The sequence below is a fragment of the Gymnoscopelus braueri genome (genome assembly GCF_963280865.1).
Source record: "Gymnoscopelus braueri genome assembly, chromosome: 3".
Lineage (NCBI taxonomy): Eukaryota > Metazoa > Chordata > Actinopteri > Myctophiformes > Myctophidae > Gymnoscopelus > Gymnoscopelus braueri.
Window position 1 is genome coordinate 14,706,140 of NC_137612.1, and position 26,711 is coordinate 14,732,850.

At 44.0% G+C, this 26,711-nt stretch overlaps 3 protein-coding genes across 6 annotated transcripts in view; all 3 read right to left on the bottom strand.

The window, feature by feature from the left end:
* timeless (timeless circadian clock) overlaps positions 1–15,270 on the bottom strand; it is a 38,505-nt gene extending 23,235 nt beyond the window's left edge. The window contains exons 1-9 of one of the 4 annotated variants that reach the window (XM_080423209.1): positions 15,137–15,270; positions 11,192–11,303; positions 9,872–10,025; positions 9,655–9,769; positions 9,010–9,072; positions 8,736–8,837; positions 8,184–8,339; positions 6,798–6,931; positions 1,702–1,789 (exon numbers count right to left, since the gene is read on the bottom strand). In XM_080423209.1, coding sequence (XP_080279335.1) covers positions 1,702–1,789; positions 6,798–6,931; positions 8,184–8,339; positions 8,736–8,837; positions 9,010–9,072; positions 9,655–9,769; positions 9,872–10,025; positions 11,192–11,288 — 909 coding nt within the window. In that variant the 5' untranslated portion in view covers positions 11,289–11,303; positions 15,137–15,270. The other 3 variants (XM_080423210.1, XM_080423211.1, XM_080423212.1) reach the window with 3 other exon arrangements.
* LOC308082909 (thiol S-methyltransferase TMT1A-like) lies at positions 2,604–3,335 on the bottom strand (the record flags this gene model as incomplete). Its single annotated transcript, XM_080424992.1, has 1 exon — positions 2,604–3,335. The coding sequence occupies one exon, from the start codon at positions 3,333–3,335 to the stop codon at positions 2,604–2,606; it is 732 nt and encodes a 243-aa protein (XP_080281118.1).
* A 1,045-nt stretch (positions 15,271–16,315) lies between the features above and the next one.
* On the bottom strand, positions 16,316–25,983 carry prph (peripherin). The gene is made up of 9 exons (XM_080423363.1): positions 25,264–25,983; positions 21,598–21,658; positions 21,206–21,301; positions 20,038–20,208; positions 19,527–19,652; positions 18,747–18,967; positions 18,005–18,057; positions 17,710–17,801; positions 16,316–17,109 (listed from the first exon to the last, which is right to left on the bottom strand). Exons 1-9 carry the CDS (start codon positions 25,857–25,859, stop codon positions 17,026–17,028), a joined length of 1,500 nt encoding a protein of 499 aa, XP_080279489.1. The 5' UTR covers positions 25,860–25,983; the 3' UTR covers positions 16,316–17,025.
* Between the last annotated feature and the right edge of the window lie 728 nt (positions 25,984–26,711).

Below are 26,711 nucleotides of genomic sequence, written 5' to 3' on the forward strand. Positions count from 1 at the left end.
CTTTTTTCTGAAACACTTCGGAAGAAAGTTAATCAGTAAAGCAGGGGTCAGTAAAGCAGTTAATCAGTTAATCAGTAAAGCAGGGGTCAGTAAAGCAGTTAATCAGTTAATCAGTAAAGCAGTAAAGCAGGGAGTAAAGCAGTAAAGCAGTCAAGGACCCCCTAGCTGAGAGAGAGATGAAGCAGGGACCCCCTCTATATTGTATAAAATTGTGTTTCAGATTAAACCTTTTTTGTTTACTTGGTCTGCTCTTTTTTCCCTCTACACCTCTTTGCCAAAAATAGCCGATCTTCAAGCTCACAACGCCTCGCGCTGCGAGGCGTTGTGAGCTTGTAGATCTGCTATTTTTGGCTAAAGTTCTCCTCAGAAAAGGGATGTTAGGGTTCAAGTGGTTAAGGTAAAAAAAAAAAATCCTTACACAAAGATTTGGAGGACCCCATGTAGTAACTCTGAGGACCCCCTAGGGGTCCCGGACCCCCTGTTGAAGACCCCTGCAGTAAAGGCTCTGTAGGGTGGAAACCTCATATGTACCAAAACTGTTACTTTTCAGGATAAAAAAAAAAGCAGCAAAAGTAGCAGATCTACAAGCTCAAAACACGCCGCTTCGCGTTAATTTACAGGATATGGAGATAAGTGGTTTCTGCCCGACAGCAAAATATCATTATGTGCATAGGGGGGGATTTCTACTAGTACTTACATCGTGAAGACCCCTGTGATCATTTCTACTACTACTTCTAACTTACATTGTGAAGTTACATAGTGCAGCTTTAAGTCGGTAAAGCTTTTCATATCTGTCCGGTGGAAACTGTTACTTTTCAGGATTCAAATAAACATTATCAAAAGTAGCAGATCTACAAGCTCAAAACGCTTGTGGATCTGCTACTTTTGATGCTTTTTGTGTGACGCTGTAGTATGATGATTACCTAACCCAGGGGTCTTCAACAGGGGGGTGTGATAGGATTTTTTTTTTTACCTCAACCACTTGAAACCTAACATCCCTTTTCAGAGGAGAACTTTAGCCAAAAATAGCAGATCTACAAGCTCACAACTGCGAGGCGCAAAGAGGTATAGGTGTAGAGGCCAGACCCAGAATAGATTCCTAGTACATATACAGTAGGTGAAAAGCATACGTCACGCTAAGCTTGGCCAATCAAAAAGAGGGACATGTAAGCATCATACAGTATATGGACGAAAACGTTGAACCGTTTTTGTCCATATATGGACGAAAGAGGGACCGACAAAGCCTCATGTAGGCCTGACCCCCTGGGTCTGGCAAAAAGAGCAGACCAAGTAAACAAAAATGTTTTAATCTGAAACACAATTTTATACAATATAGAGGGGGTCCCTGCTTCATCTCTCTCTCTCAGCTAGGGGGTCCTTGGCCTGAAAACGTTGAAGACCCCTGACCTAACCCTAAACTCAACTCTAACCCTAAACCCAACCCTAAGGTAAGTGGGGAACATAGAACCCGGGGGAACATAGGGACGACACTAAAGAAACAATAAAACTGGCACATCCGCTGGACGGCAGGTGCAGGACCAACAGTGGAAATGTATAAGAAATAATAAAGTCTGCACACTGTAAATTTAAAAGAAGCTCCCAGTCAAGGCTTTATTAACGTTTTCGACACAAGGTCTTCTTCAGAATGTGCAGACTTTACAGTGTGCAGACTTTATTATTCACCCCATTTCTAGTACTTACATTGTGCAGACCCCTGTGGTAGATGACATCATTGTCTCCGATGGACTTGAGACCCTGAACGACATATGATCCTCCAAACCGGGAGTGTCTGGCAGGGCGAAAAAAAAAGAATTAATTATGAAATAAATCAAATCTATACCACCCACATGTTGATTACACCTACTGTACCTGTTGTGGTCATTTTTGTAATGAAAACCACACATTGATAATAGTTGCATATTGTAGCCCATTTTAGTCACGTCTCTTTTTCTTGTATTACGGTGCAATAGCTATTTCTAGAGACTTTTAGAAATCGGCCCGTGGCCCAATGGTCAAGAGACCTTGCTTTGTATTGATAGAGTGAGCGCATCTGTGTTCAAAACGTTCTTCCAATTTTGAGAGGTGTTTGGAGAGACTTGCTTTGACTATTGAAGTGTGTGCTCTCATGACAATAGATTCGCTATTTTTGTACACCACCACTACACAAAAAAAGTGGAGACTTGAATTCATGGATATTTTTCAGTTTTTGTCGCATTCCTAAGCCAATAATTTGATGACCAGCAGCGGTTCCGGTAGGAGACACAAAGAGTCTCCTTTGTGTTTGGACTGTACAGCACAGCACATAACCCAAAGTCTGTTAACCCATTGATACCTGGAACGCATCTGTGTCACTTTTAGATTTCTTTAGGCTATTCAAAAATAGCAGATATACAAGCTCATAGCGCGGCACCGAGTGCCGCGCTACGAGCTTGTAGATCTGCTATTTTTGAAAAATCGTGAAAATTATTTTTTTTACATTTTTTCCGAAAAACTGTTAGGATTTAGAAAATGTTTAGAAGCGGCCTCAGGTCTTAATGGGTTAATACTTTGCTGGACTAGTTGGTTCCAAATATTGATATATTTTCGGTTAGTTGCCCACAGCCCTATTTGACAGCATAGCCCATAATAAGCGGCTGTATGTGTACAAAGGCGTCAATCTGTTGACCGTTGAGTCGGGCGAATCCGGCCGCCTCCAGATCCCTCCATGTGTCCCTGGTGAGATCGCACCCGTCGGCCAGGTAGTACCACAAGGGCTGGAGGACCTGCTGGAAGAAGTGCGTCCAGGTCGAGGGCTCCGCCGCCACGTGCTCCATGAAATAGAAGGCGCCGCCGGGCCTCAGGACGCGCCGCACCTCCTGCAGGATCCGCGGCACGTCTTTGACGGAGCAGAGCACCAGCGTGCAGACCACGGCGTCCACGGACCCGTCCTCCGCGATCCCCAGGTCCTCCCCCGACGCCGCCGCGAACCTCTCCAACGTCAGGTGGCCGTTGGCGGCCGCGTTCACGGACAGGTACTTGCGGAGGTGGGGGTTGGGGTCGGTGCAGGTCACCTTGCACCCCGACGGGTAGAAGCTGAAATTCGCCCCCGTGCCGCAGCCGATCTCCAAGATGCTGAGGGCTTCGTCGGACTTCTTCTTGAACTCCGACAGACTGCTAAAGAGGTCCGTCTTTGTGTCACAAATTCTCCTGTCGAATCGTGACGTCAGTTTGAACAAAAGAAATGCGTACAGTCGCTTGTATACGTCACTGCACAAGCCAGCCGCTTCGAGCAGTTGCAAGGGTATGGTTACCACCTTGAAACATAATATCAAACAGTGCATTAGAAGACGCGCCATTGTTGCGTTACGATACTGAGCATCTATAGTCGACGGCTGCAACCACGCACTGTAGCAGTGTGGCGCTATGCATTTAGACTATGCGTATAGAAAGATCTGTGGTTCTATCGCATGCACCACCCACTCTCTCAGTGGAAGAAACATCTCGCTGGAATGGACCGCTGTAGTGCGTGCTGCCACTTATATTGGGTCAGCTGTACAAATGTCACGCAAAGCAGTGGTTCTCAAACCTTTTTTCATGTCAGTGACCCCCCCCCAAAATTGGTTCAAAGTGGTTCAAATGATTGTGGCGCTCAGTATACTGAGTGACATACAGCACACTCTGCCACCAGTGTTGCCAGATTCTGGGAGAGAAACAAGCAACCAGGTCTAGGAAAACCAGGCCAAAAGAAGCGACTATGGGCCACATGAGCACTTTAACGTATGCATCAGCCATTTGAAAATAGCCGATCTACAAGCTAAGCTCACAGTTGTGAGCTTGGAACATCGGCCTTGGAACAGTCCCAAAGGTTTCTGGGACTGTTCCAAGGCCGATGTTCAGCCACTCAGCATCTCCTTCTCCAGCTTAATTATCTCCTGCTCCGTTTTCTTCCTCTCCTTCTCGTCCTCCTTCAACCTCTTTCGTTCCATGTCCTTCTCCAGCTTAATTATTTCCTGCTCCACCTTCTTCCTCTGTTTCTCTTTGGCCAAGGACATCATCTTCTCCCTCTTCAACTTCTCCCATTCCATCTGCTTCTCCACCTTATTTATCTCCTGCTCTGCTTTCTTTCTCTCCTTCACGTCAACCTCTTTCGTTCCATCTCATTCACCATCTTCCTTCTCTCCTGCTCCGCCTTCATCCTTTCTTTCTTGTTGGCCGAGGACATCATCTTCTCCATCAACTCATCTTGTTTCGTCTCCCTTTTAAGCTTCACTCTCTCTTTTTCCACACTCTGTCTAATAAGCAGATCTGGCAACCCTGACCGTCGGTACTACTGACCTCATCCCTTAACTCAGTTTTTGCCAAGAATTCCACGTAATGATGTCATCATCACACGACATCATAATGTCGTTATAACAACCATGTCCTTTATTTTATTCATTGTCAAATAAGCTAAATGTGAAATGACATTTTGTGTATTTGACAATAATATCATCAAGGACATCATTGTATGTTTGTTGTTGCCAGACCCAGAGGGTCGGCCTACATGAGGCTTTGTCCCTATTTCGTCCATATATGGGGATAAATGTCTGTCCATCTTTTGTCCCTCTTTCGTCCATATATGGGGATGTCGGAATTGTTCCTCTGCACACACGTCAAGCGAAGTCCGGCCATTCAGTCCCCCCTTTCGTCCATACATGGGCATAGAAGGGACCTCTGAAAAGGGACACAGGCTGACACGTCATGTGAAGTCCGACTTAGCCGTGACGTAGTGCTCTGATCTTATAAAGTACTTATTCTGGGTCTGGCAGAACCAGGTCTCCTGGTCTTGTTTAGTAACAAATTGACCTGCCTCTTAACAACTTCCCCTGCAAATAATTAGGCCATTACCCATACTACTGTACATGTTGAGGCCGCAACACAGCCTTCATCACACCTTGAGTGGTCTCTCCATATATGGGAAATGTTACAAAACACGTGACGTCACAAACGTGTCATAGGCCCGTTTGCCGCCCGTTAACCATTGCGTTTCGTGGCGTCCAACCATCCATCCAAGCCTTACGCACGCTGGGCAAGACCTAGCCGGTTGAGTGTCTAAACGGATGTACCGGAACTTTACCGAAGTACCTCCCAAGGAAATTATGTTGACGCTTCATTCTCCGTGAATGAAACGAGTGTTGTGATTGGTGGAAAAAGATAGTCTCCAGGGGAAATAGGTTTGGGACTTCTATAGACACTCTCTGCATTAGGTCGTGACCAGGCTTTTCTCCTCGGAGAGGAGTAAAGGCTGGGAACAAGGCTAACTTTACGTGACGTTTGTGCAGCTGACCCAATATAAGCGGCAGCACGCACTACAGCGCTCCATTCTTTTGCAGAGCGACACGTTCTTTCATCCACGGCCGTACCACTGTGTGAGAAGAGATGTTGCGCTGGGTGTTGCATCTGATAGGAGAACCACAGATCTATCACGTGGCGGCGGCAGTGCGCTACAAGGTCTACTCTTTCGGAGGCTTCAGCATGGGCCAGAGGGATCAGATCGACGTCTGCGTCTTCGACACGGTGTCCTTGCGCTGGATGGCGTCGCCGTTGTCGCCCCCGGTGACGACGACAAGCGGAGGAGGAGGAGGAGGAGGAGAACGTCCCCTTGACGACGACGTTCCCTTCATGCTCTACGGCCACACGGTGGTGCCAATAGAAGACACCATCTACATGTGGGGCGGGAGGTTCTGCACGGGGGTGTTCTGCAACGTGCTCTACGCCTTCGACGTAGACGCCCACAGATGGTTCAAGCCCGAGATCACCGGCACTGTTCCGGAGGGGAGGGACGACCACTCGGCATGTGACTTGGGGAAGGTCATGTACGTCTACGGAGGATGGACGCAGCTGAGCGGATACACCAACGACATGTACACGTTCGACACGGCCACCATGGCCTGGTCCTTCATCAACGCCAGAGGCACCGCCGCAGCACCCGCTTCGTTGTGTCACTCCGCCACCATCATCGGGACGAAGATGTTCGTGTTCGGGGGCCAGGGGGGCCACGACAACAAGATCAGAGTGTTCGACACGGAGACCGACTGCTGGCTGAGCACGACTCCTTCTTCCGCGCAGCTTCTTCCGGAAGGACGCGGCCGCCATTCGTCCTTCGCCTACGGCGGAGAGCTGTACGTGTTTGGTAGCAAAACGCGCCCCGACGACAGGGGGAGGAGCTTCAATAGCCTGTGGAAGTTCAACCCACAGACCTTCTCCTGGACGAAGGTGGAGCCTAAGGGGACGGGCGGCCTGCGTCCCGTGCCCAGCATGAGCTGCTGCCGGGTGGGAGATCGAGTCATCTTCTCCGGCGGGTTGTACACCAGAGACCTGTATATCTTGGACTTAAGTCCTAGTCTGAAGACCTTGTGTAAGCTAGTGGTCATCCAGTTCGATCTGGAGCAGTGGGAACTCCCGCACGACCTCAGGTGGGAGCTGGAAGCCATGACGCCATGAGTCAGCAGCATCAGAGAAAACTAGAACTGTGTGAAAGTGTGGTTTGTTGCCTCCCACACAATTTGTGGGTTGCAGGCGTCAGTCGGTACCCAAAGAATGGTCAGACTAGAAAGCGCTTTATTGGCAGTATGCTCTTTAGAGGCCCCACAACATGGGATTGAAATGTGTGGTTGATTGGACGCTCGCGTTCATGATACATATATATATAATATGAACCAAGCGGTATATGAGATACCAACTCTCCACCGCACCGATATCGGCCGACTCAGCCGTGGAAGGCGTTGGAAAGCAAAGTGGATTTTGGGAAGCAGTCCAGCCCTCCTGGTCATTTATACCTGATTCCTCTCTGCAACATGCGACTCCGTTTCTCCGCCAGCTCCTTCTGCCTCAGTAGCTCCAGCTCCTGACCGTCTCTGTGCTTCTCCTCGGTGGAGCGAGCGTGACCGGCACTCACCAGGTTCTCTGGCTTCTGCAAGTCATCAGAAAAGAAAGAAAAGTGTCTTAGCAGAGCAGGGATGTTGCTAGGTAGAATTTCAATGTAATGAGTCCCGGCTAGGACCCCACAGGTGGTCTTATATATTGTTAATGTCGGGAAGAGACCCTTTTTTTTTAACTTTTTGTGTTTTTTCGTAAATTAACGCCCTACTTGATCATACTACAGCGTCACACAAAAACAGCAAAAGTAACAGATCTACAAGCTTGAAACGCGGCGCAAAGCGACACGTTTTGAGCTTGTAGATCTGTTACTTTTGCTGTTTTTGAATTTTAATCCTGAAAAGTAACAGCTTTGGACATTAGAGGTTTTCACCCAACAGAGACGATATTCTGTCTCCCCAATAAAATTAAGTCTTTTTTTGACACATTGCAGTGTTTAACCACATGAACCCCTAGCATCCCCTATTCAAGGACCCCAACGGAAACAAGTCCGCAAGGACTTTTTTGGTCGGACCTTTTAGACAAAAGTATTATAAATGTAACTGTGTTGTTTTACATTCTTTTGCCTAATAAAAATGTCAATCAATGTGTGACCTCACCCATCACTGTAGCTCAGGACTCAGTCACAAACAAAGTAAGTGTTATCAATATCTAGGACTTGGGGTCCAACCTGGTCTCTGAACATGAGGGAGAGGATCTACCTGGTCTCTGAACATGAGGGAGATGATCTACCTCCTACATGGGCAACTGGCGGCCCGGGGGTCACATGCGGCCCCCACATTCACTTAATGCGGCCCGCAGGTTAATATCGGAATAGTGATATTATTGATTTCAGCTGTTACAATTGCAAACATGCAAACATGACCCGCTTTAATTACTTCAGTATATATTGGTAGCTTAATGACTAGTATTACAATTCTATTGTCTTTATGTCCAATGTATTCATATTTAAGTTCATAAAGTTAACATAAGTATAACTAAATGCATTTGAAATTAAATAAAAATGTTACTTTCAGGATTCCAATTGAAAAATAGGGGAAAAAATAGCAGAAATAGCAGATCTACAAGCTCAAAACACGTCGCAGTGCGACGCGTTTTGAGCTTGTAGATCGGCTATTTTTGCTACTTTTGTGTGACATAGAATGGCGAAGTACGGCATTAATTTACGAAAAAAGTTAAAATACGGAGATAAGAAGTGTCTGCCCGACAGCAATGTGGCCCTCTGGAGTGAGTGTGGAAATATAGTGGCCTTCTCCATCATCAAAGTTGCATCACCCCTGATCTACCTGGTCTCTGAACATGAGGGAGATGATCTCCAGGACGTGCATGCTCCACTGCTGTTCGCTCTGCGCCGACGCCACGAACTTGATGAGGTCGTCGAAGCCGCTCATGTGGAAGGCCCACAGCAGCTTGTCATGGATGCTGGCGTCATCGTCCACGTTCTGGAGAACATACCCGACGCCAGAGGAGACACCAGAGGAAGGAAGGAGGAGAAAAGAATCAGAAGACATGGTTCCAACTAGTCTCCTCCTAGTCTCTCAAGAAAGACTGCTGACTCACACAATTTCACCCAAATGCTTCTGTGCAACGGGAGCGCTGAAAATGCAAAGACACTACAGCGGATGTCCGCCTCCCCCCACTTCTGTTTCATATTTGCATTCGCATTTTGTCCTACTGTAAATCAAATGAGTCTACGCATATATAGCTTGCTGCTTAGCAGAAATGGAAAGTCTAAAATATATTGTAAAGAACAGAATTTTACTTTGCAACTTTGGGATAGTTCACCCTCAAAATGACCAGCGGATATTTTGGGTGAACTATCCCTTTAAAACTCCTACCTTCTCCTCATAAGGGTTAGCAGGAACGTGGAGAACATTCCTGACCAGCAGAAGAATCCTCTCTATCAGCAGGTTGTCTTCTTCTTCTCTCTGCTCCCAGTCCTTGGAGGAGAGAGAGAGAGAGAGAGAGAGAGAGAGAGAGAGAGAGAGAGAGGGAGACACTCATAGATTAACACAGTATATAAATTAATTAATTACAGTATATAAATTAATCAGTGAAAACAGAAAACAAATAACTTAAGAAAGTTTTTTTAAAGAGTCTGTCCACACTTACCAGTTGTAGAAGGTTGTACAATGTTTCACTGAAAACCGCAAACACCTTCTCACTGGCAAAGGCCTACAAAGAATAAGAAAAGATTAAGCCAACTGCAATTATGTAAATTGTAAAATACACCAATTAACATAAGATTACACACTACTCCATCCATCATAGCAATAATAGCTCATAGCGTGGCACCGAGTGCCCCGCTATGAGCTTGTAGATCTGCTATTTTTTCAAAAATCTTGGAAAATGTGTGCAAATCTTTGAATATGTATGTTTTAAAGCGAACATTTTTTACTCCGATCTGTGCTTCTGGGGGTCCCTGGAACAACATATTTTGAGATGAGGGTCCGCAGCCAAATACATATAATTTTGCGGGTCCTCGATATGGAAAGGTTGGACCACCACACTGATATAGCAACATACTGTTAGGATTTAGAAAACATATTTTTAGATATGCATTTGGCCACGGACCCCCACCTAGTGCGGCACTCGGTGCAATATGAGCTTGTAGATCTGCTATTCTTGAATAGCCAAAGAAATCTTAAAATGACACAGATGCGTTCCCGGTCTTAATGGGTGTAAATAACAAGTATCACAGTGTTGTTCCTGTACATGTATGAAGTTCGTTGCAAAAGGTGGTGTCAGAATCCATACCTCTTTGTAGGCCTGTAGGAAACACTCCACTTGTAAGAAGTGATGTCTGAAAACCGGGTCGTCTGGGATTTTACCAAAGCAAAGGAGGGCCGGCTGGGTCAGGTTGACCATGAGTCTGTAACACCAGAGAAGAAGAAGAGTGATTAGGGATGCACCGATGTGACATTTCAACATTGACATTCAAGTCCACGACGTCACCAACCAGGGGAGCGTCTACCTGATGCAGGCATCAAACAGAGGTTTGTTCTCTGAGTGCTGCGTGATGATGGGCAGAAGGTCGTTCTGGAGGATCTGCCCCGCTCCCAGCTGCTGACGGATGTCACGCGTGTCGTCCTCATGGCGTAGATATCGAATCAAGTCTTTCACACTCTCTGGATTAGAACATTTGAGGTCGCAGGAAAAAGGATCAGAGAAAATCAGGACACGCACGTAGGCCTGTCACAATTACTACATAATAGCCTAATTTTTTTTTTTTTAGATAATCACAATTATTTTTGCATAATCGTTTCCATTTTGAAATATCTAAAAAAGCAGATATAGCAGATCTACAACGCGTCACAAAGTGACGCAGGGGTTGACACTAAGGTCTCAAGAGGCACTTGCCCATTTAGTCAGGGAATATTATCAGAATAATGTCATATCTAGGAATAAATTCCTTACCAAGAAATGTCTTCACCAATGTGTTTGTAAAGGTGTCTAGTAACACATCTCATAAAGACTGAAATGCAGTTTCCCTAGGGGAATTTTTGACAGCTGCTGAAAGTTGGGGTACCCACCATAACCTTATGCGAGAATTTCTTTTAAAATTTAATTCTGTTTTAAGTAGCATGTGAGGGGTCAAACTAGGGTGTTTTTATGATTCTGAATCCATTGCAAGCATTTTTTGGTTGGCTATGGCTGTTTTTAGTCCAAGGAGTGGTTTTGGTGCAAAACAAATGCTTGCAATGGATTCAGAATCATTAAAAAAAACCTAGTTTGACCCCTCACATGCTACTTAAAACAGAATTAGTATTTTTTTTCCCGCATAAGGTTATGGTACCCCAACTTTCAGCAGCTGTCAAAAATTCCCCTAGGGAAACTGCATTTCAGTCTTTGTGAGATGATTTTTTAAATATCCCCTGACCAATTGGGCAAGTACAACAGGTCATGTTGTACTTGCCCAAAGGACATGCCCGAAAAGTAAATCGTCAATTATAAAATGATAGGTAAAATGTACGCTTGTGGAACAAATTAATGTTAAATCCAATCGATAACTGCCGAGTCACTTTGAAAAACAAAAGAATGAGTGAAACTGCTAGTTGACGCGTTGCAAGCTTGTAGATCAGCTATTTCTGCTATTTTTTACATGTATAAAATGATTAAATGTCATTATTTCTTTGTATATTTAAGTTATTTGTCATATCTGCCCTGCACGTGAAATGTCCTCGTCTACTCTGAAAGAAAGCTGCAATCCGCAATCCGTCTGTCTTGAGACTACTACACTAACTCCTTGTTGTCTATGGTGGTTTCTTTTCGATCATGTGATGATGGTACTCACCTATGCAGTCAGGTTCAGCGTGATAGGTCTCCCCCTCCAGGTACCCCAGGGCACTACACGTTGCTAAGAGCTCACAGTTCATCATGTACTGGTCCATATATCACCAGACTACCTACCTACAGGAAGGTAAGGGTTAACACAGACAGTTCATCATGTACTGGTCCATACAATTGTGTTGCAGTCAGATCAAACTGCATAGATTCCATTAGGCCAGGGGTGGGCAACTTTAATGATGGAGGGCCACTATATTTCCACACTCACTCCAGAGGGCCACATTGCATAATGTATTTTAACTTTTTTCGTAAATGAATGCCATATTTCCATTAGTTTCTGCCCATTCTATACTATATCCAGTCTATGTCACACAAAAGTAGCAAAAATAGCAGATCTACAAGTTCAAAACGTGTCACGCTGCGACACGTTTTGAGCTTGTAGATCTGCTATTTTTGCTATTTTTGAATTAGAATTTTTTTTTTTTTCATTTCAAATGCGTTTAGTTATACTTATGTTAACTTTATGAACTTAAATACAAATATACTGGACATAAAAAAGACAATAGTATTTTAAAACTAGTCATTAAGCTACTAATATAGACTGAAGTAATTAAAGCGGGTCATGTTTGCATGTTTGGAATTGTAACAGCTGAAATCAATAATATATCAGTATTCCAATATTAACCTGTGGGCCGCATTAAGTGAAGGTGGGGGCCGCATGTGGCCCCCGGGCCGCCAGTTGCCCACACCCCTGCATTAGGCCCATTTGGAACTCCTCCCTCCGCTATATAAGCTCTGAGATGAGGTCCCACTGTAGCGGGTACCGGCAGAGTACAGAGTGAGGATCACCTTTTTCGCCACATCGTATCCAAAAAGTAAAGGTAGTCCCGGACAGACACCTACAGTACAGATGTTTGAGGGTTTTCCGGAAATTTTACTTTTGAGGACGGGGTTGGACCGTTTCAATCGCTTATTTAGTCTGTGAGCCTGTGCCATGTTTTCCCCATTGTAGCCGAATCGGGAGCAGTACTGGCACCTGCCGTCAGGGGTTCTTCCGGGTTGAATGGGAAAACACGGCTGCCTGACAGACTAAATAATCGATTCAAACAGGTTTTTCAACCCTGTCCTAAAAAGTTTACTTTCCGGAAAAAGCCTCCATCATCTGTAGGTGTCTGGGACTACCTTTCAGTGGCGTAGCCAGAACGCTAGCCGAGGCTGGGCCTAGGGAGTCACGTGTGGGTGCCCGGACCGCGCGCGCTTTGCGGTTATTAGCGCTTTTTAATGCTTTTTTGCAGGTTTGTGACGGATTTCGGGTACCTATATATACACTGTTATCAAAATGGCTGAATATGACCATTTTTTTGGGTGGGCAGAAAAACCACATGGGTGGGCATAGGTAGGCCTGGGCCCACCCATGTGGTTTTTCTGCCCACGCCCCTGCTACCTTTACTTTTTGGATACGATGTGGCGAAAAGATGATCCACACTACAGTACGTTTGGACGGACTCTACCTCTGCCGGTACCCGCTACAGCGAGACCTCATCTCGGAGCTACGTATATAGCGGAGGGAGAGCTTCCAAACGGGGCTATGATTCCATGATATAGTTTCAATGTTTGACAGCACGATCATCAGTGTTTGTTGGATTCATGTTAATGTGTATTTTCAGACATTGAGGTCAACTCGACCTTTCACTCTAGTCTGCATTTTTCCTGTCTACACCAAACCTCTATGCCGATGAGCTTGTAGATCTGCTATTTTTGGCTAAAGTTCCCCTCAGAATAGGGATGCTGGGGTTCAAGTGGTTAATGTAAAAAAAAATATCCTACTGTATCACACAACTTTGAGGGCCCCTAGGGGGTCCTCAGAGTTACTACAGGGGGGTCGCCAAATCTTTGTGTGATATGTTTTTTACATTAACCACTATACTAGCATCCCTTTTCTGAAGAGAACTTTAGCCAAAAATAGCAGATCTACAAGCTCTCAACGCCTCGCGTTGCGAGGCGTTGAGAGCTTGTAGATCGGCTATTTTTGGCAAAGAGGTATAGGTGTAGTAAAATTGTGTTGCAGATTAAACAGTTTTGTTCCCTCTACACTGTAGAGGGAACAAAACTGTTTAATCTGCAACACAATTTTATACAATATAGAAGGGGTCCCTGCTTCATCTCTCTCTCTCGGCTAGGGTGGGCCTTGGCCTTAAAATGTTGAAGACCCGTGCCCTAGGGGTCCCGGGACCCCCTGTTGAAGACCCCTGCGTATTCAGAGGTCATTATGTAGGAGGTAGTGATTATTATTGTAATATTATTGTAAATAGCAGATCTACAAGCTCAAAACGCATTGCAGAGATCTGCTATTTGCAAATGATTATTATACATTTTGAAACCTGAAATGTACAATTTGATACCAATTACTTTTGTACTTTTACTGAAGTAAATTTGTAATTATTGACTTAATTACTTAATTACTTGTAACAGAGTATTTCTACATTGCAGAATTGATACTTTTACTTAAGTAAAAACAAATGTGAGTACTTTTCCCATCACTGTTACGTAATCAGAGCACAGCAACTCTGTAGCGCAACATAACTAGGTCATCCTTTGTGCTACATTATAGCCAGATCAGATGATATTAGACAATGAAGATCTGTTTTCACATACGAAACATGATCATTCATTCATAGCGACTTCAAGTTAAAGTTAATACCTTTATAATCCATTTCTGTTTTTATCTATGCCTGTTGGTCGCTGTTGAGTTAGCTCTGGTCTACTAGGTCTAGCCCTGAAACGTGACTGTCATATCATGACAGTCATGGCGCTACTTGTTCCTGGTTTTTGACATTTCTCCATTTACAACCCGTACATCTACATAAACGTTCAGATTTCAAATATAAAGTGCTGACCCTACGGCCACGAATGTAACAAGTTGAACGGCCCGGGTCTCAGTACCCATATCTTCCGTATTGTTCAATAAAAAGCATTCTACTCCTATCGGCGGTAAATCTTTCAGAGTTATAATGTATCAGAGTGCAGTACACCTCCCAACCAATGGGGTCGCGTAGTTGAAAGCATATGGAGAACATTTTGAAAAAATGGCCATCGATCGGATAAAAATGCTTTTTATTGAACAACACGGAAGATACGGGTACTTAGACCCAGGCGTTTTAACTTCTAACATCCATGGCCGTGGGGTCAGCACTTTATATTTGAAATCTGAACGTTTATGTAGATGTACGGGTTGTAAATGTAAACATTTCAAAAACCAGGAACAAGTAGCGCCATGACGCTTGTTTTGTGACAGATGAGCGTCATGTGAACCATGGCTAGCTCTGGTCCAGAGCGCTGGCGAGTTCATAGACAGAAACCTCCACTACCGTGCGAGGTCTCCAACTGGAGTACAAAAATAAAGAAAACCATTTAACTACTAACCGAAACAAATGCTGTTTTAAAATGTTGAAAGACTATTCTCCGTGGTGGGCAACGTCTCAGGACCACACTGTTGGTGTAAAATCCACTTTTTGGGCAGAAAATGTAATAATGTCCGCCAGGCGGAAAATGTTGTATTTACTCAACATGCGCCCCCTACAGATCTGGTCAACGGTATTTTATATTGACCAGATCTGTAGAGGGCGCAGTTGAGTAATATCCGTCTGGTGGACATATTTTATATTCTGCCAAAAAACTCTATTATACAGAGACGGTGGGGTCCTGAGACAATACCCACCGTGGAGAATCGTCCTTCAACAACACAAAACATTCTTTGTTTCGGTGAGTAGCGAAATCGTATTCTTTATCTTTGTACTACAACTGGAGACCTCGCACGGTAGTGGAGGTTTCTGTCTATGGGAATAGCACCAGCTCCTAGCAGAGCGACAGAGAGAAGTCACTACACATCGACTCTTGTCTTTGGTGAAATAAGTAACGCAGTATTAACCATATACGGTATTTATTAACTCACCACATCAAGCATCTGTAGCCACAACGTAACGATGGCTGATCATCGCGAGACAGTAGTTATAATAACGATCTGATCGCTGTCATTTTCACTAGTTTTACTTTAACATTCAATCCAAAGTCCCGCCACAACCACTCTATTGCAAGTACATGACAACATCCAAATAATGCCATCGCCCGGAGGGACGGGTAACGCTGTGATTGGCTGGTTGGGTTGTCAAGCAACCTGCCAACGCGGGGAAACAAGTCTTTTTTTCTATGTGAAATCTACGCAAACACACAGTGGTGGTTATACATAAATAAACTGGTTAATATCTGAGCTTTCTCACTCCAATCATCATGGCTTCAAAGTATGAACATGAACAATAATAATATTTAAAAAAAAGAAAACAGAACACGCCTACTTCATTCGTGTCATCGGTTGCCTGGCAGCGAGAATTAACCATTTACAGTACGATCATCCTTCCGGGCGATGGGATTGACTCTCTGCCATGAAAGTTGGTTTCCTCCTCCTTCCGGATGTAGATGATGGTTGGAGGCTCAATCGTTATATTATACCTCTATGGGCTCAATACGTCACAGGCTTTACATTGCTTTAAAGGTAGGGTCAGTGATATTTTTTGGGTTAAAACAAAAGTTTTTTTGTTAAAAGGTTCAAATCACTATATTCTGACAGTAGTCATTGCCGAGACGAGTGTTAGTTCAGTCATAGGAGTCTCTCCATGTCTCTCCAGCTCTTTAAACAGCAAATACATTGTCAGGTGTAGGTGACAACATTTCAGCCAATCAGGAGAGAGTACTAATTTATCAGCTTCATTCTTATCATTTTAGTGATCAGTTCCATTTTGTTTTGTTCATTTCTTTGTGTCATCACTTCCAATTTCACTTGTTAATCTGTATACTGTCTGAGTTCTCTATCCTGATTGGATCAAAGAGACTCCTGGAGACTCCTGTTACTGAACAAACACACACATGTAGCAATGCGTACTATCAGGATATAGAGCTATTTAACACTTATTTTAGCCAAGAAAATCACTTACCCTACATTTAAAAGATGGCCAAAAAAGAAAGAAATGATGCAGACAAAATGGCACGTTTCCGCTCCAATTAACTTTTATTTGTGTTGACACATTCTTTTCTCTAGTATGGATGCTAGATCTACAACATCATTGCAAAGCACATTTCTTTCTGTGATTATTGTGTTTCACTGAAAACGCTGAGCAGGCCGACGTCACCATTCACAGTGTGGCAAATAACCAATCAATTATTCAATCAATCATTCGGTCTCAACCATTACCAATCAGTCTTAAATAACCATTACCAATCAACCATCAATCAATCTCAAATAACCATTATCGATCACCATCAGTCAGTTTCAAATAACAATCAGTCTTTTTTTGGTGGTTCCGTAATAAATAATGAAGAGTAAAGCTACTGACTACAGAGGTAACTGTCTTCACACCAACACCAATGACTCCCAAACCCTGTTGTTACAAAGTATTTGAGCTGTCTAATCTATCTTCAGATTGTTTATGCTATAAAACAGTATAAGGAATTGCACTGTAAATCAAGGCCTCAAGTGGTATGTATATATTAGTAAAGATGTTTTGCTTATTAGCCCTAAAGGCGGTGACACAACTCTGTTCATAAGCTGTTTCAGCAGTAATTAGTACTTTTTAAATAGCACCAAAGTGACGCTATCTATTTTTTTGTTTTGTTTGTTTGTTAGTTTTTTTTATATATTGCACCTGCATTTGACAATGATACAGATATCTAGCAAAATGAGGGATACGTAGCTTTGAACTTTGTTTTCTTCAAATCATTTGTTTCTCATTTAATATTTTGTGTATTCTTTATTGTATTTTTAATTATTGTATGTTGTTGTTTTTCCATCTAGTCATCATCCCTGTCATGGTCGTGGTCCTTCTTCTCCTGACGTGAGTCCCTCTCCTTCTCCCGGCTGGACTCCTTGACCACCTGGTGAGGAACGAACAGTCAGTGGTGGAAAGTAACTAGTAACTACTAAAAAGTAAGTACATTTACTCAAGTACTGTACTGTACTTTTACTTGAGTATTCCCACTTTTCAATACTTTAACTTCTACTCCACTACATCTCTGAGGAAAATATTGTACTTTTACTCCACTTCATTTATTGGAAAACTTTAGTTACTAGTTAATGTTTAGATTTATTAACCACTAAAGGTCTATATATATTTCGTCTATTTGAAAATAGACGATCTACAAGCTCCCACCGTGTTGCATCGCAATGTGTTGTTGTGAGCTTGTAGATTGGCTATTTTGAAATAGCTGAAGGTTTATGCATGTTTGTTTTTCCACAGTTGCATGCATTCCAAACGATAATGGACTAATGACTTCATTAATTAGTTAAGATCCCTGGCTAATAAGCCTTATATGCCTTAATACATTGTAATTGCCCTCTATAACTAAAATGAAAAACAGGGACAACGCCCGTCGCAAGTTGATGATGTCATTTGTCCATGAGTAATCCTTTGGAATGTATGGAATGTATGTTCTAATAAAACATTTAAAATATTGTTTTGATGCTCATGACTCTACCTCTCCGTCACGCATCTCCACAGTCTTGATCACCACGTTCTTCTTGCTAGGGGTGTCGGGGGTCTTCTTAGGATTGTCGGATTGTTCATAGTCTGTGAAGGGTGAAAAAAAAGAAGTCACATTTAAGGCCTGCTGGAAATGGTCAGTTAAATGTGTCTTTAATGCATAATTTATGTATGTCTGAATCACCTTTATGACTGGCTTTTGGTTTTGAAATAGAAAGGCAAAGCTTAGATTGTAATGTTTTTTTTCTAACAATGTGTGATGATGATGCAGAAAAAGAGTCATTGTTTACCCCGGTGGTCCATGTGGTTGCTCATGCCATAATTTTGCATAGGGACAGTAATCCTGAGGAAAAATATGAGAGTTTGGTGTTATTAACCCTAGAACACTAACAATGAAAATAGTCACACCATCACACCATTACACGGGTACAACATGGGTATGTTGTACCCGTGTAATAAATTCTATAAAAAATAAATCTCATCAAAATATATTAAAGTACAACAATACAATACATAAATAAATTGAGGTACTCTTCTTTAATATTTCAACATGAAATTTCACCAAAAAAAAGAAAAACAGATCAGAATCATGGGGGGGATATAAAAAGCAGCAAAATCGGTGAAGAATGTGGGTATTGTTAAAGAAGTATTTTTAAAAAAAGATTATGGAGCTGAGAACCCATTCCTGGGACATGTGAGCCTTGTCCAGTGAAGGAACAGTTTAACTGCATCAGCTGACCATTGTGGATCATCAGCTGACCAAATATGGGATTTCTTTTTACCCTCTATCACTAACGTTGGGTGAAATTCACCCAAAGGCCTGCCTGTAGAAAAAAAACAGGGATGGAGGCAGGGAAACAAACCTACCTTCTATGACGTCAGTTAGCATCCTGAAGGTACCCAAGGACCCGCCCACCTCAGACATCAGCAACATTATGAAAATCACATAATTACAATTGTTCGGATGAAATTCACCCATGGTTAGTGTTCTAAATAATCATATTTGAACTGGGGACTCTCTCTCTCTCTCACCTGCTCTCCTCTCCCTCCAGCAGCTTGCGGTAGGTGGCGATCTCGATGTCCAGGGCCATCTTGACGTTGAGGAGGTCCTGGTACTCGCGGAGGTGACGGGACATCTCGTCCTTCAGGTGGCGTATCTCCTCCTCCAGGCGGGACACGTTGTCCTGGTAGTTGCCCGCCTCGTGGTTGAACTGGTCCTCCATGTCACGCATCTGCCTCATCAGAGCCTCGTTCTGGAGGAATGCACACAGAGAAGTTTTTTTTCCTATGTCCAAAACTGTTACTTTTCAGGATTCAAATTCAAAAGTAGAAAAAGTAGCAAATCCGTGGTGGCACGTGCACACATCAAAGGGGGCTTGAGCCCCTGTAAAAAGTGCCCTCTCTAGACCATAAATGTAGCATTCATTTACTTTGCTGAATTACATGTAAATGCCTCCTCTCCATGCTGTACCCGAAGGCAGCATTCAAGAGAATTGTCTTTAACAAACTCTCCTGAACTTGAATGCAGCATTTTATGTTGAAAGAATGCCCTCTGTGTAATCTATGATGTATACGGCCACATCTCCAGCTCGATTATACTTGTGTCACGCATCGAAAATAGCTGATCTACAAGCTCACAACACATCACAGTGCGACACATTGTGAGCTTTGTAGATCGGTTATTTTCGGGCTAGAAATGTCATAAAATTCCAGCAAAAAGCGCCTTTTTTAAAATTTCAGCCCCTGCCCCACCTCTAACATTCTCTGCACATCCCAGGTTATTATAATGAAGTGACAGGGTGATCTTCTCACCGTGTTCTTCAGTGCTTCAACCTCACAGCTGAGGGACTGGATCTGCCTCCTCTGGTCGTTGGAATCCTGCTTGGCCTGCCTCATGGCGTCGTTGTTACGCTTAGCAGAGTCCGTCAAGTCAGCCATCTGCAGGAAGGATAGAACAAGGTACGATATAACGTTTATTCATAAAATGCCCTTTCAACACAAGGTGCAAAGAAGGTACAAAGAATAATCACAACAATAATAAAAAAGTAAGTTAACTGCATGAACCCTATAGCTTCCTGATGTCATGGCGAGCATTCAGCAAAAGACTACCTGATCTACAAGCTCACAACGCGTTGCATTTGCGACACATTGTGACCTTGTAGATCGGCTATATTTGGCAATGAGAGAGTGTGTGTGTGTGTGTGTGTGTGTGTGTGTGTGTGTGTGTGTGTGTGTGTGTGTGTGTGTGTGTGTGTGTGTGTGTGTGTGTGTGTGTGTGTGTGTGTGTGTGTGTGTGTGTGTGTGTGTGCGTGCATGTGTTTACCTTAGACTTGTACCAGTCTTCAGACTCCGTCATATTCTTGGAGGCGATGTTCTCGTACTGAGACCTGATGTCCCTCAGGGCAGCAGTGAGGTCAGGCATGGCGCTCTGCTGATGGTCCATCTCCACCTTCAGCTGCTGAGTCTGGACGCTCACCTGCACGTCCTGGATCTCCTGATGACCAACACCACAGGTGGAGACACACAGTTACACCCCACGACTCCCTACCATCCTTCAAAACCACCATCAAAGAGCACCCGTCTGCAATTTGCAACTGGTCCTGATGGATCATGAATCGTGATGGCCAGAAACATCAAATATTCAACTCAAAGTCTTGGCGAGAACGGTACTTGTTGAATTTTGGTTTATTACACTTATGCTTCAATGCAGCAATATACTGTAGTGTGTTCATGTATTGTTTGCTAGCTGCTTAGCTTGCCTCATTCACCATAGAAGTATTTGACTAAAGGTATCAGAAAAGGATCAGTGTTTGTGACTAATATATTTAATGTCAAAACAACTTCTCATGAATGAGACCGTTACACAAACTGAACATGACAATATAAGTCCTGCTGGAAGCTTTCAACAGATGATCACAAAGTTAAAGGGGCATGGTTAAGCTTTAGCCACTAGATGTCACACTTTTACAATGCCTCTGTTGCAGTGGTTATCAACCAGTGGTCCGGGGACCACCAGTGGTCCTTGAGGGGGTTCCAGGTGGTCCCCAGCTAAATGATGGAGAGTTGGTAACCAAATAGACCCTTATAGATCTTTAACTTCTGCATTACTTAATTAAAGAATTGTTATTTTGATCAACATTTGCCTGTTATCTCTCCTATTGATACCAACATCAATACAGCATGGAATTGTGGACAAAATATTATCCAACAATAACAGAATATTCTAAGTTTTGGGTCTGAGAGTCTAAATCTCATCAAATGGTGGTTCCGTGGCTCAAATGCCGAATAAATAGTGGACCTTGGTATGAAAAAGGTTGAAAACCGACATAATTATCAAAATGTGTATTCTATTCCACAATCATAATTATTTGGGGGAAAGCAATACTTGTATTCCACACTGTTTTAAAAGTCTATGGATGTATTATTTACTTTTTATTATTCATTTTCATAAAAATGTTGTATCTCTATACCCTTTAAGGTGCAGCACTTACCTCATCATGGAGCTTCTTCAGGAATTCAATCTCATCCATCAGAGACTCTATCTTCCTCTCCAGCTCCAAACGGGACAAGGTGGCATCATCCACGTCCTACAGGTTAGGTGAGACAAGGTGTTGTTTTTCAATTACTAACAGAGATTTACTGTTTATTCAGTAGGATTTATTCAGGTACTTTATGTGATGCTCTCATGTTTCCTCTGGGAGAGTAACTATATGCATCAATACTTGTGAAACCGGACACCCAATTGAAGTCAGATATTGTATGTCATATTATGGATTAACACAAGGTGTCACTGTTATGTAAGAATATAACAGAATATGCACATTATTTTTTATTTTAATCTGCCTACTGAGTGTATAGGCCAGGTTTTAGTGTGTTTGTTTACCTTCCTGAAGGCAGTCATGTTATTCTCAGCCTCAGATCTCTTCTGACCCTCCTCATCCAGCCTGTGAGCAGAGAGACACAAACAGGGTTAGAAATGACATAATATGCATTTTAATTTTTCAAGCCTTTATTAAGCCGTATTTTATACTTTGATGTATGACTGTGTTGTGTGTAAATAGCGATATAGTTTTGAAGATGTTTTTGAAGGATATATATTTGGCCGTGGAACCCCCATCTGAAAATGTTTTGTGCCAGGGACCCCCAGAAGAGAAGATTTGTGTAAAAGTCCAAATTCTCCAAACATGTTTGATATTTTTCAAACATTTTTTAAAATGCAGATGTACAAGCTCATAGCAGGGCACAAAGTGACGCACTGTGAGCTTGTAGATGTGCTATTTTTGAATTGCTAACATAAATGGATAAAAGTGGTTAAAATAATTGTGACGCTATATTAACTACTTTGTTGGGGACCCCCTGGAACCCCTCCACCAAGGACCCCTGGGGGTCCCCAGACCCCACTTTAAGAACCACTACATTAAAGGGATAGTTCACCCCCAAAATGTTTTTTTTTTTCTCTATGGATTAGTCACCCCATGGAGACTTGAATTAATGAATATTTTTTTGTTTTTGTCTCATTCCTAAGCCAATAATGTGATGACCAGCGGACTGGTAGGCAGCGGTTCCGGTAGGAGACACAAAGGAGACTCTTTGTGTCTCCTACCGGAACCGCTGCCTCAAATTATTAGCTTAGGAATGCAACAAAAAATATCCATGAATTCAAGTCTCCATGGGGTGACTAATAGATAGAAAAAAGTCATTTTGGGGGTGAACTATCCCTTTAAAGTACTGGAGGCTGGTGGTGTGAGGGTTCCGGGGTCGTTTCCCTGACAAAGCATCATCTGGCAACAGAGCTAACAGATCAATTAGGTAATTCTGTGTTTCTCCTAAAAGGATTTGGCAGAGTGCCCGATAGGAACAGCAGCAGCTGCTCCTTCTTCCCTTTTTCAGTGAATCTGGCTCTCACAAGTTCAACAAGGTCATTTATTTACCCACACACCCTTATGGGGTCTTCAACAGGGGGTCCGGGACCCCTAGGGGGTCCTCAGAGTTACTACAGGGGGTCCGCCAAATCTTTGTGTGATACGATTTTTTTTTTAACCTAACATCCCTTTTCTGAGGAGAACTTTGGCCAAAAATAGCAGATCTACAAGCTCACAACGCCTTGCGCTGCGAGACGTTGTGAGCTTGTAGATCGGCTATTTTTGGCAAAGAGGTATTAGGTGTAGAGGGAAAAAAGAGCAGACCAAGTAAAAAAAAAAAAGTTTAATCTGAAACACAATTTTATATAATATAGAGGGGGGTCCCTGCTTCATCTCTCTCTCAGCTAGGGGGTCCTTGGCCTGAACACGTTGAAGACCCCTGGTATAGTATATTACATCTGTGATCTTGTCATCTTGTCCCACCTGTCTGTGTCCTATGCAGCAAAAAGTATACTTATATAAGTTGGTGGCCCTCGCACCTAAAATAGCCACGTGAGATCTGATTAGGTGTGCTGATATACCAGCGTGCAACTAATTCTAAAAAGTCCTCTAAAATGCCACCCGGTAAAAGGTTAAATTAACACTGTTGTTACCCTCAGAGATTAGTCATGTCCAGGGCTGGACGTTGGGACTGTCTCATCTTTTATTCATGCTGTGTGACAGGGGTCCTTCTCTTAACTAATGGGGTCTCTGGCGCAGTCCCATCAGCACAGGGCAGACATCCAACACCCACCTAATGGAGTCATCGGGTCACATTGATTTCTTTCCCCCCCTGCGCTGCTGCTGCTGCTACAAGAACAACCCACCCACCCCGCCCCTCCCCTCCCGATTGGTCGTCTCTCGTCCTCTTGTCCCACCCCCCCTCCACCCTTTCTCAAATCCCCTAGTGGTCAAAAGTAATTAAGTACATTTACTCAACTATACTGTACTTAAGTAGGATTTTGAGATACTTGCACTTCAGGGGCAAATATAGCTTTTTTTTATTCCAGTACGATTATTTCACAGCTTATGGATACGAATGCGAAACATGCATTAACTGGTAATTATCATACTGTAGGTTAAGATATCCAGCAGCAACATGAAGTAATTAAAAACACCCAGACCTTTATCAGCTATAATAACATTAACATTTATTCTGATTCTGATCAAAGTGATTATGAACACATTAATCACTAATAATGTGAACGTGAATACTTGTAACTTTTGGTACTGTGATGCCAATACTTTTGTAGTTTTACTAAAATATTTTTTCCCCCCCTTGCAACATCAGTATTTCTATATGTAGTATTGATACTTTTACTTCCACCACTGCAAACGCCCCCCCCCCCCCCCCCCTCTCCTCGGTCTCATCTATCTTCCTCATGTCACCTCTGTACAAATCACATCATTCTAACGTGTGTGTGTGTGTGTGTGTGTGTGTGTGTGTGTGTGTGTGTGTGCGTGCGTGCGTGCGTGAATGCGATCGTGTGTGCGTGTGTGCGTGTATGTGTATGTGACAGAGAGAGATAGAGAGGTACGGTATGTGCGAGACAGAGATAAGATCATGTGACTTTCAACACGTTTAATACAAGGGGACTTGAACGCCGTCATGCCTCTTCGCTCGCTGTGTGTGTCCACCACCCTGCACAATGTGCCACACCCTGCCCCGCCCTTCCTTCACTACTGGACAGCAGTGGCGCTGCACACGCCCAGCGGTATACCCCCCCCCCCTACTAAACCCACATCACGTACATCAGTCCACCAGCGCACAGCGGTGTAAATCAAAGGGGAATAAAAGTCACTTTGTAACCAAACTCGTTACATTGTTTCATTCATCACTGTCTATGAACATTACACTTTTTCTATTCTTATCTTATCTATGGATACTACTAGTAATAGATAGGTTCTGAAAGTGGGATCTGTCGTGGACCCCCCAGAGGGGGTCCTTGATGGGGGGTCTCCCAGTAAAATGAGGAACAAGTTGAAAAACTTATGCCCTATCATTTGATTGTTTTGGCTATTCGAAAAGTAGCTACAAGCTCACATTAATGGGGGTCAATTACGTATGAATTTGGGGGTTGCTTTTAGCATGGAAACGTTCGAGAACCGCTGCTATAGACAGACAGATGCAGAATAAACCTTGCAGAATAAAAAACGTAAAAACTCCCTTCATAATGGAATGGAAACCCGAAAATGTCCAAAACAGTTACTTTTCAGGATTCAAATTCAAAAATAGCAAAAGTAGCTGATCTACAAGCGCCGCGTTTCGAGCTTGTAGATCTGCTACTTTTGATGCTTTGTGTGTGACGCAGTTGTAACGATCAAGTAGGGCGTTAATTTACGAAAAAACACAAACAGTTAAATCACAGAGATAGGAGGTTTCTGTCCCGACACCAACGACATGATTTTTTTCCATACACACCCATACACACTGGTACCAGCCTCTGCCTGTGCATTTATTTTCTTTCTTTCTTTCTTTCTTTCTTTCTTTTTTTTTATTTCTTTTTTATATATATATTCATTTTTTTTCTTAATTTTTATTTTGAATTCTTATTATTGTTATTACTTTCTTTCTTTATTCTATTTCTGACTAGGCATTTATTTTTTATAGCATCCACACCCACCCATACACACACTGCAGTACCAACCTCTGCCTGAGGGTGTTGACGTCCTCGGCCAGGTTGTCCCTCTCCACCTGGTACTGGTCCCTCTCCTTGCCCACTTGCTCCACCTGCTGCCTCAGCTCCCTCAGCTCCTCCTGGAACAGCTCGGTGGCGCGGTTGTGCTGGCCGTCCTGCTGCTGGCCCTTGAACTGGTTGAGCTCGGTCTGCAGGCCGCTGTTCTGGTTCTCCAGGTAGCGCACCTTCTCGATGAAGGAGGCGAAGCGGTCGTTGAGGTCCTGCAGCTCGGCCTTCTCGTTGCTGCGCGTCGCCCGGAACTCCTGGTTGACCGCCTCGGCCAGCGTGAAGTCCACCTTCTCGTAGGAGAGGCGGGGGGGCTGGTGCATCATCATGGCGCCGCCGGGCTGCATCATGGCGCCGGAGCGCAGAGGCCGCTGGTGCTGGTTGTAGGCGGCGGAGCGCGACGAGGACAGCGCGGGCGACATGGAGCGGCCGTAGCGCGCCCCGGGCATGCGGGAGTGCACGCCGCCGGGGGAGTAGGAGGAGGACATGCTGTTGGGGCTCCCGAAGGTGCGGCGGTAGGAGGTGGAGGAGGTGCTGCGTTGGCCTGAAGGATGGCTCATGGTTGGATATTTACCCGTTTGGTTTTAGTTTCTCTTGCTCTTGGTCTTGATGATCTCTGATCTCTATCCTCTTCCCTTCCTTTCAGGAGGAGCTTGTGGAGAGCTGCTGGAAGCTGTTGATGTTGTGGAAGGTGTGGAAGCAACAGGACGTCCGACTGAGGATCGGCCGGGGTATTTATACACAACCAGCTGGACATCTCCTCCCTCATCCCTCCTCCCCAAGCCCCCACCTCTCCTCCAACACCCACCCACCCCCTCCCTCCCTCCCTCCATCCCTCACATCCGCCCATCTTTTTTCTCCACACCCTCAACCCTCTCCATCAGTCTCCCTCCTCAGCACCCATGAACATTAGGCCACACCCTGCTCCTCCTAGGACAAGCCCCTCCCTCTCTGCTGTGCTCCCCCCCCCCCCCCCCCCCCTCCCTCCCTCCTAGGTCTCGGGCCATGTTCCAGCCATGCTTTTATCCATGATAGCACGTGGCAACGGGCCAACCTGACTTCCAACAATTACTGCGTCAATAACTAAAGATTGCCACAGCTGCACATAGACCCCCCCACGGGCCCCCCCCCGCAGGCCCCCCCGCACCACTCCACTCCCCACCATCCGCCACTGATTTATGATCAAATTGATGCGGCAACAATCTCTCCTCCTCCTCCTCGCTCATTCTCCGCTTTTCTACCCGCTAGGCTAGACGTACGGTCACCTCTTTCTCTACAGTATTACGATGCCCTTCAGAGTGTCTCTGCTTTGCTTGTTCTCTTAAATGTCCTTGATGTCACCAGACATCTTGCAGTGCTTTTTCTCTCTAAACTATATTTTTCTTAAAGCCTGATTTGCATCACATCACGCG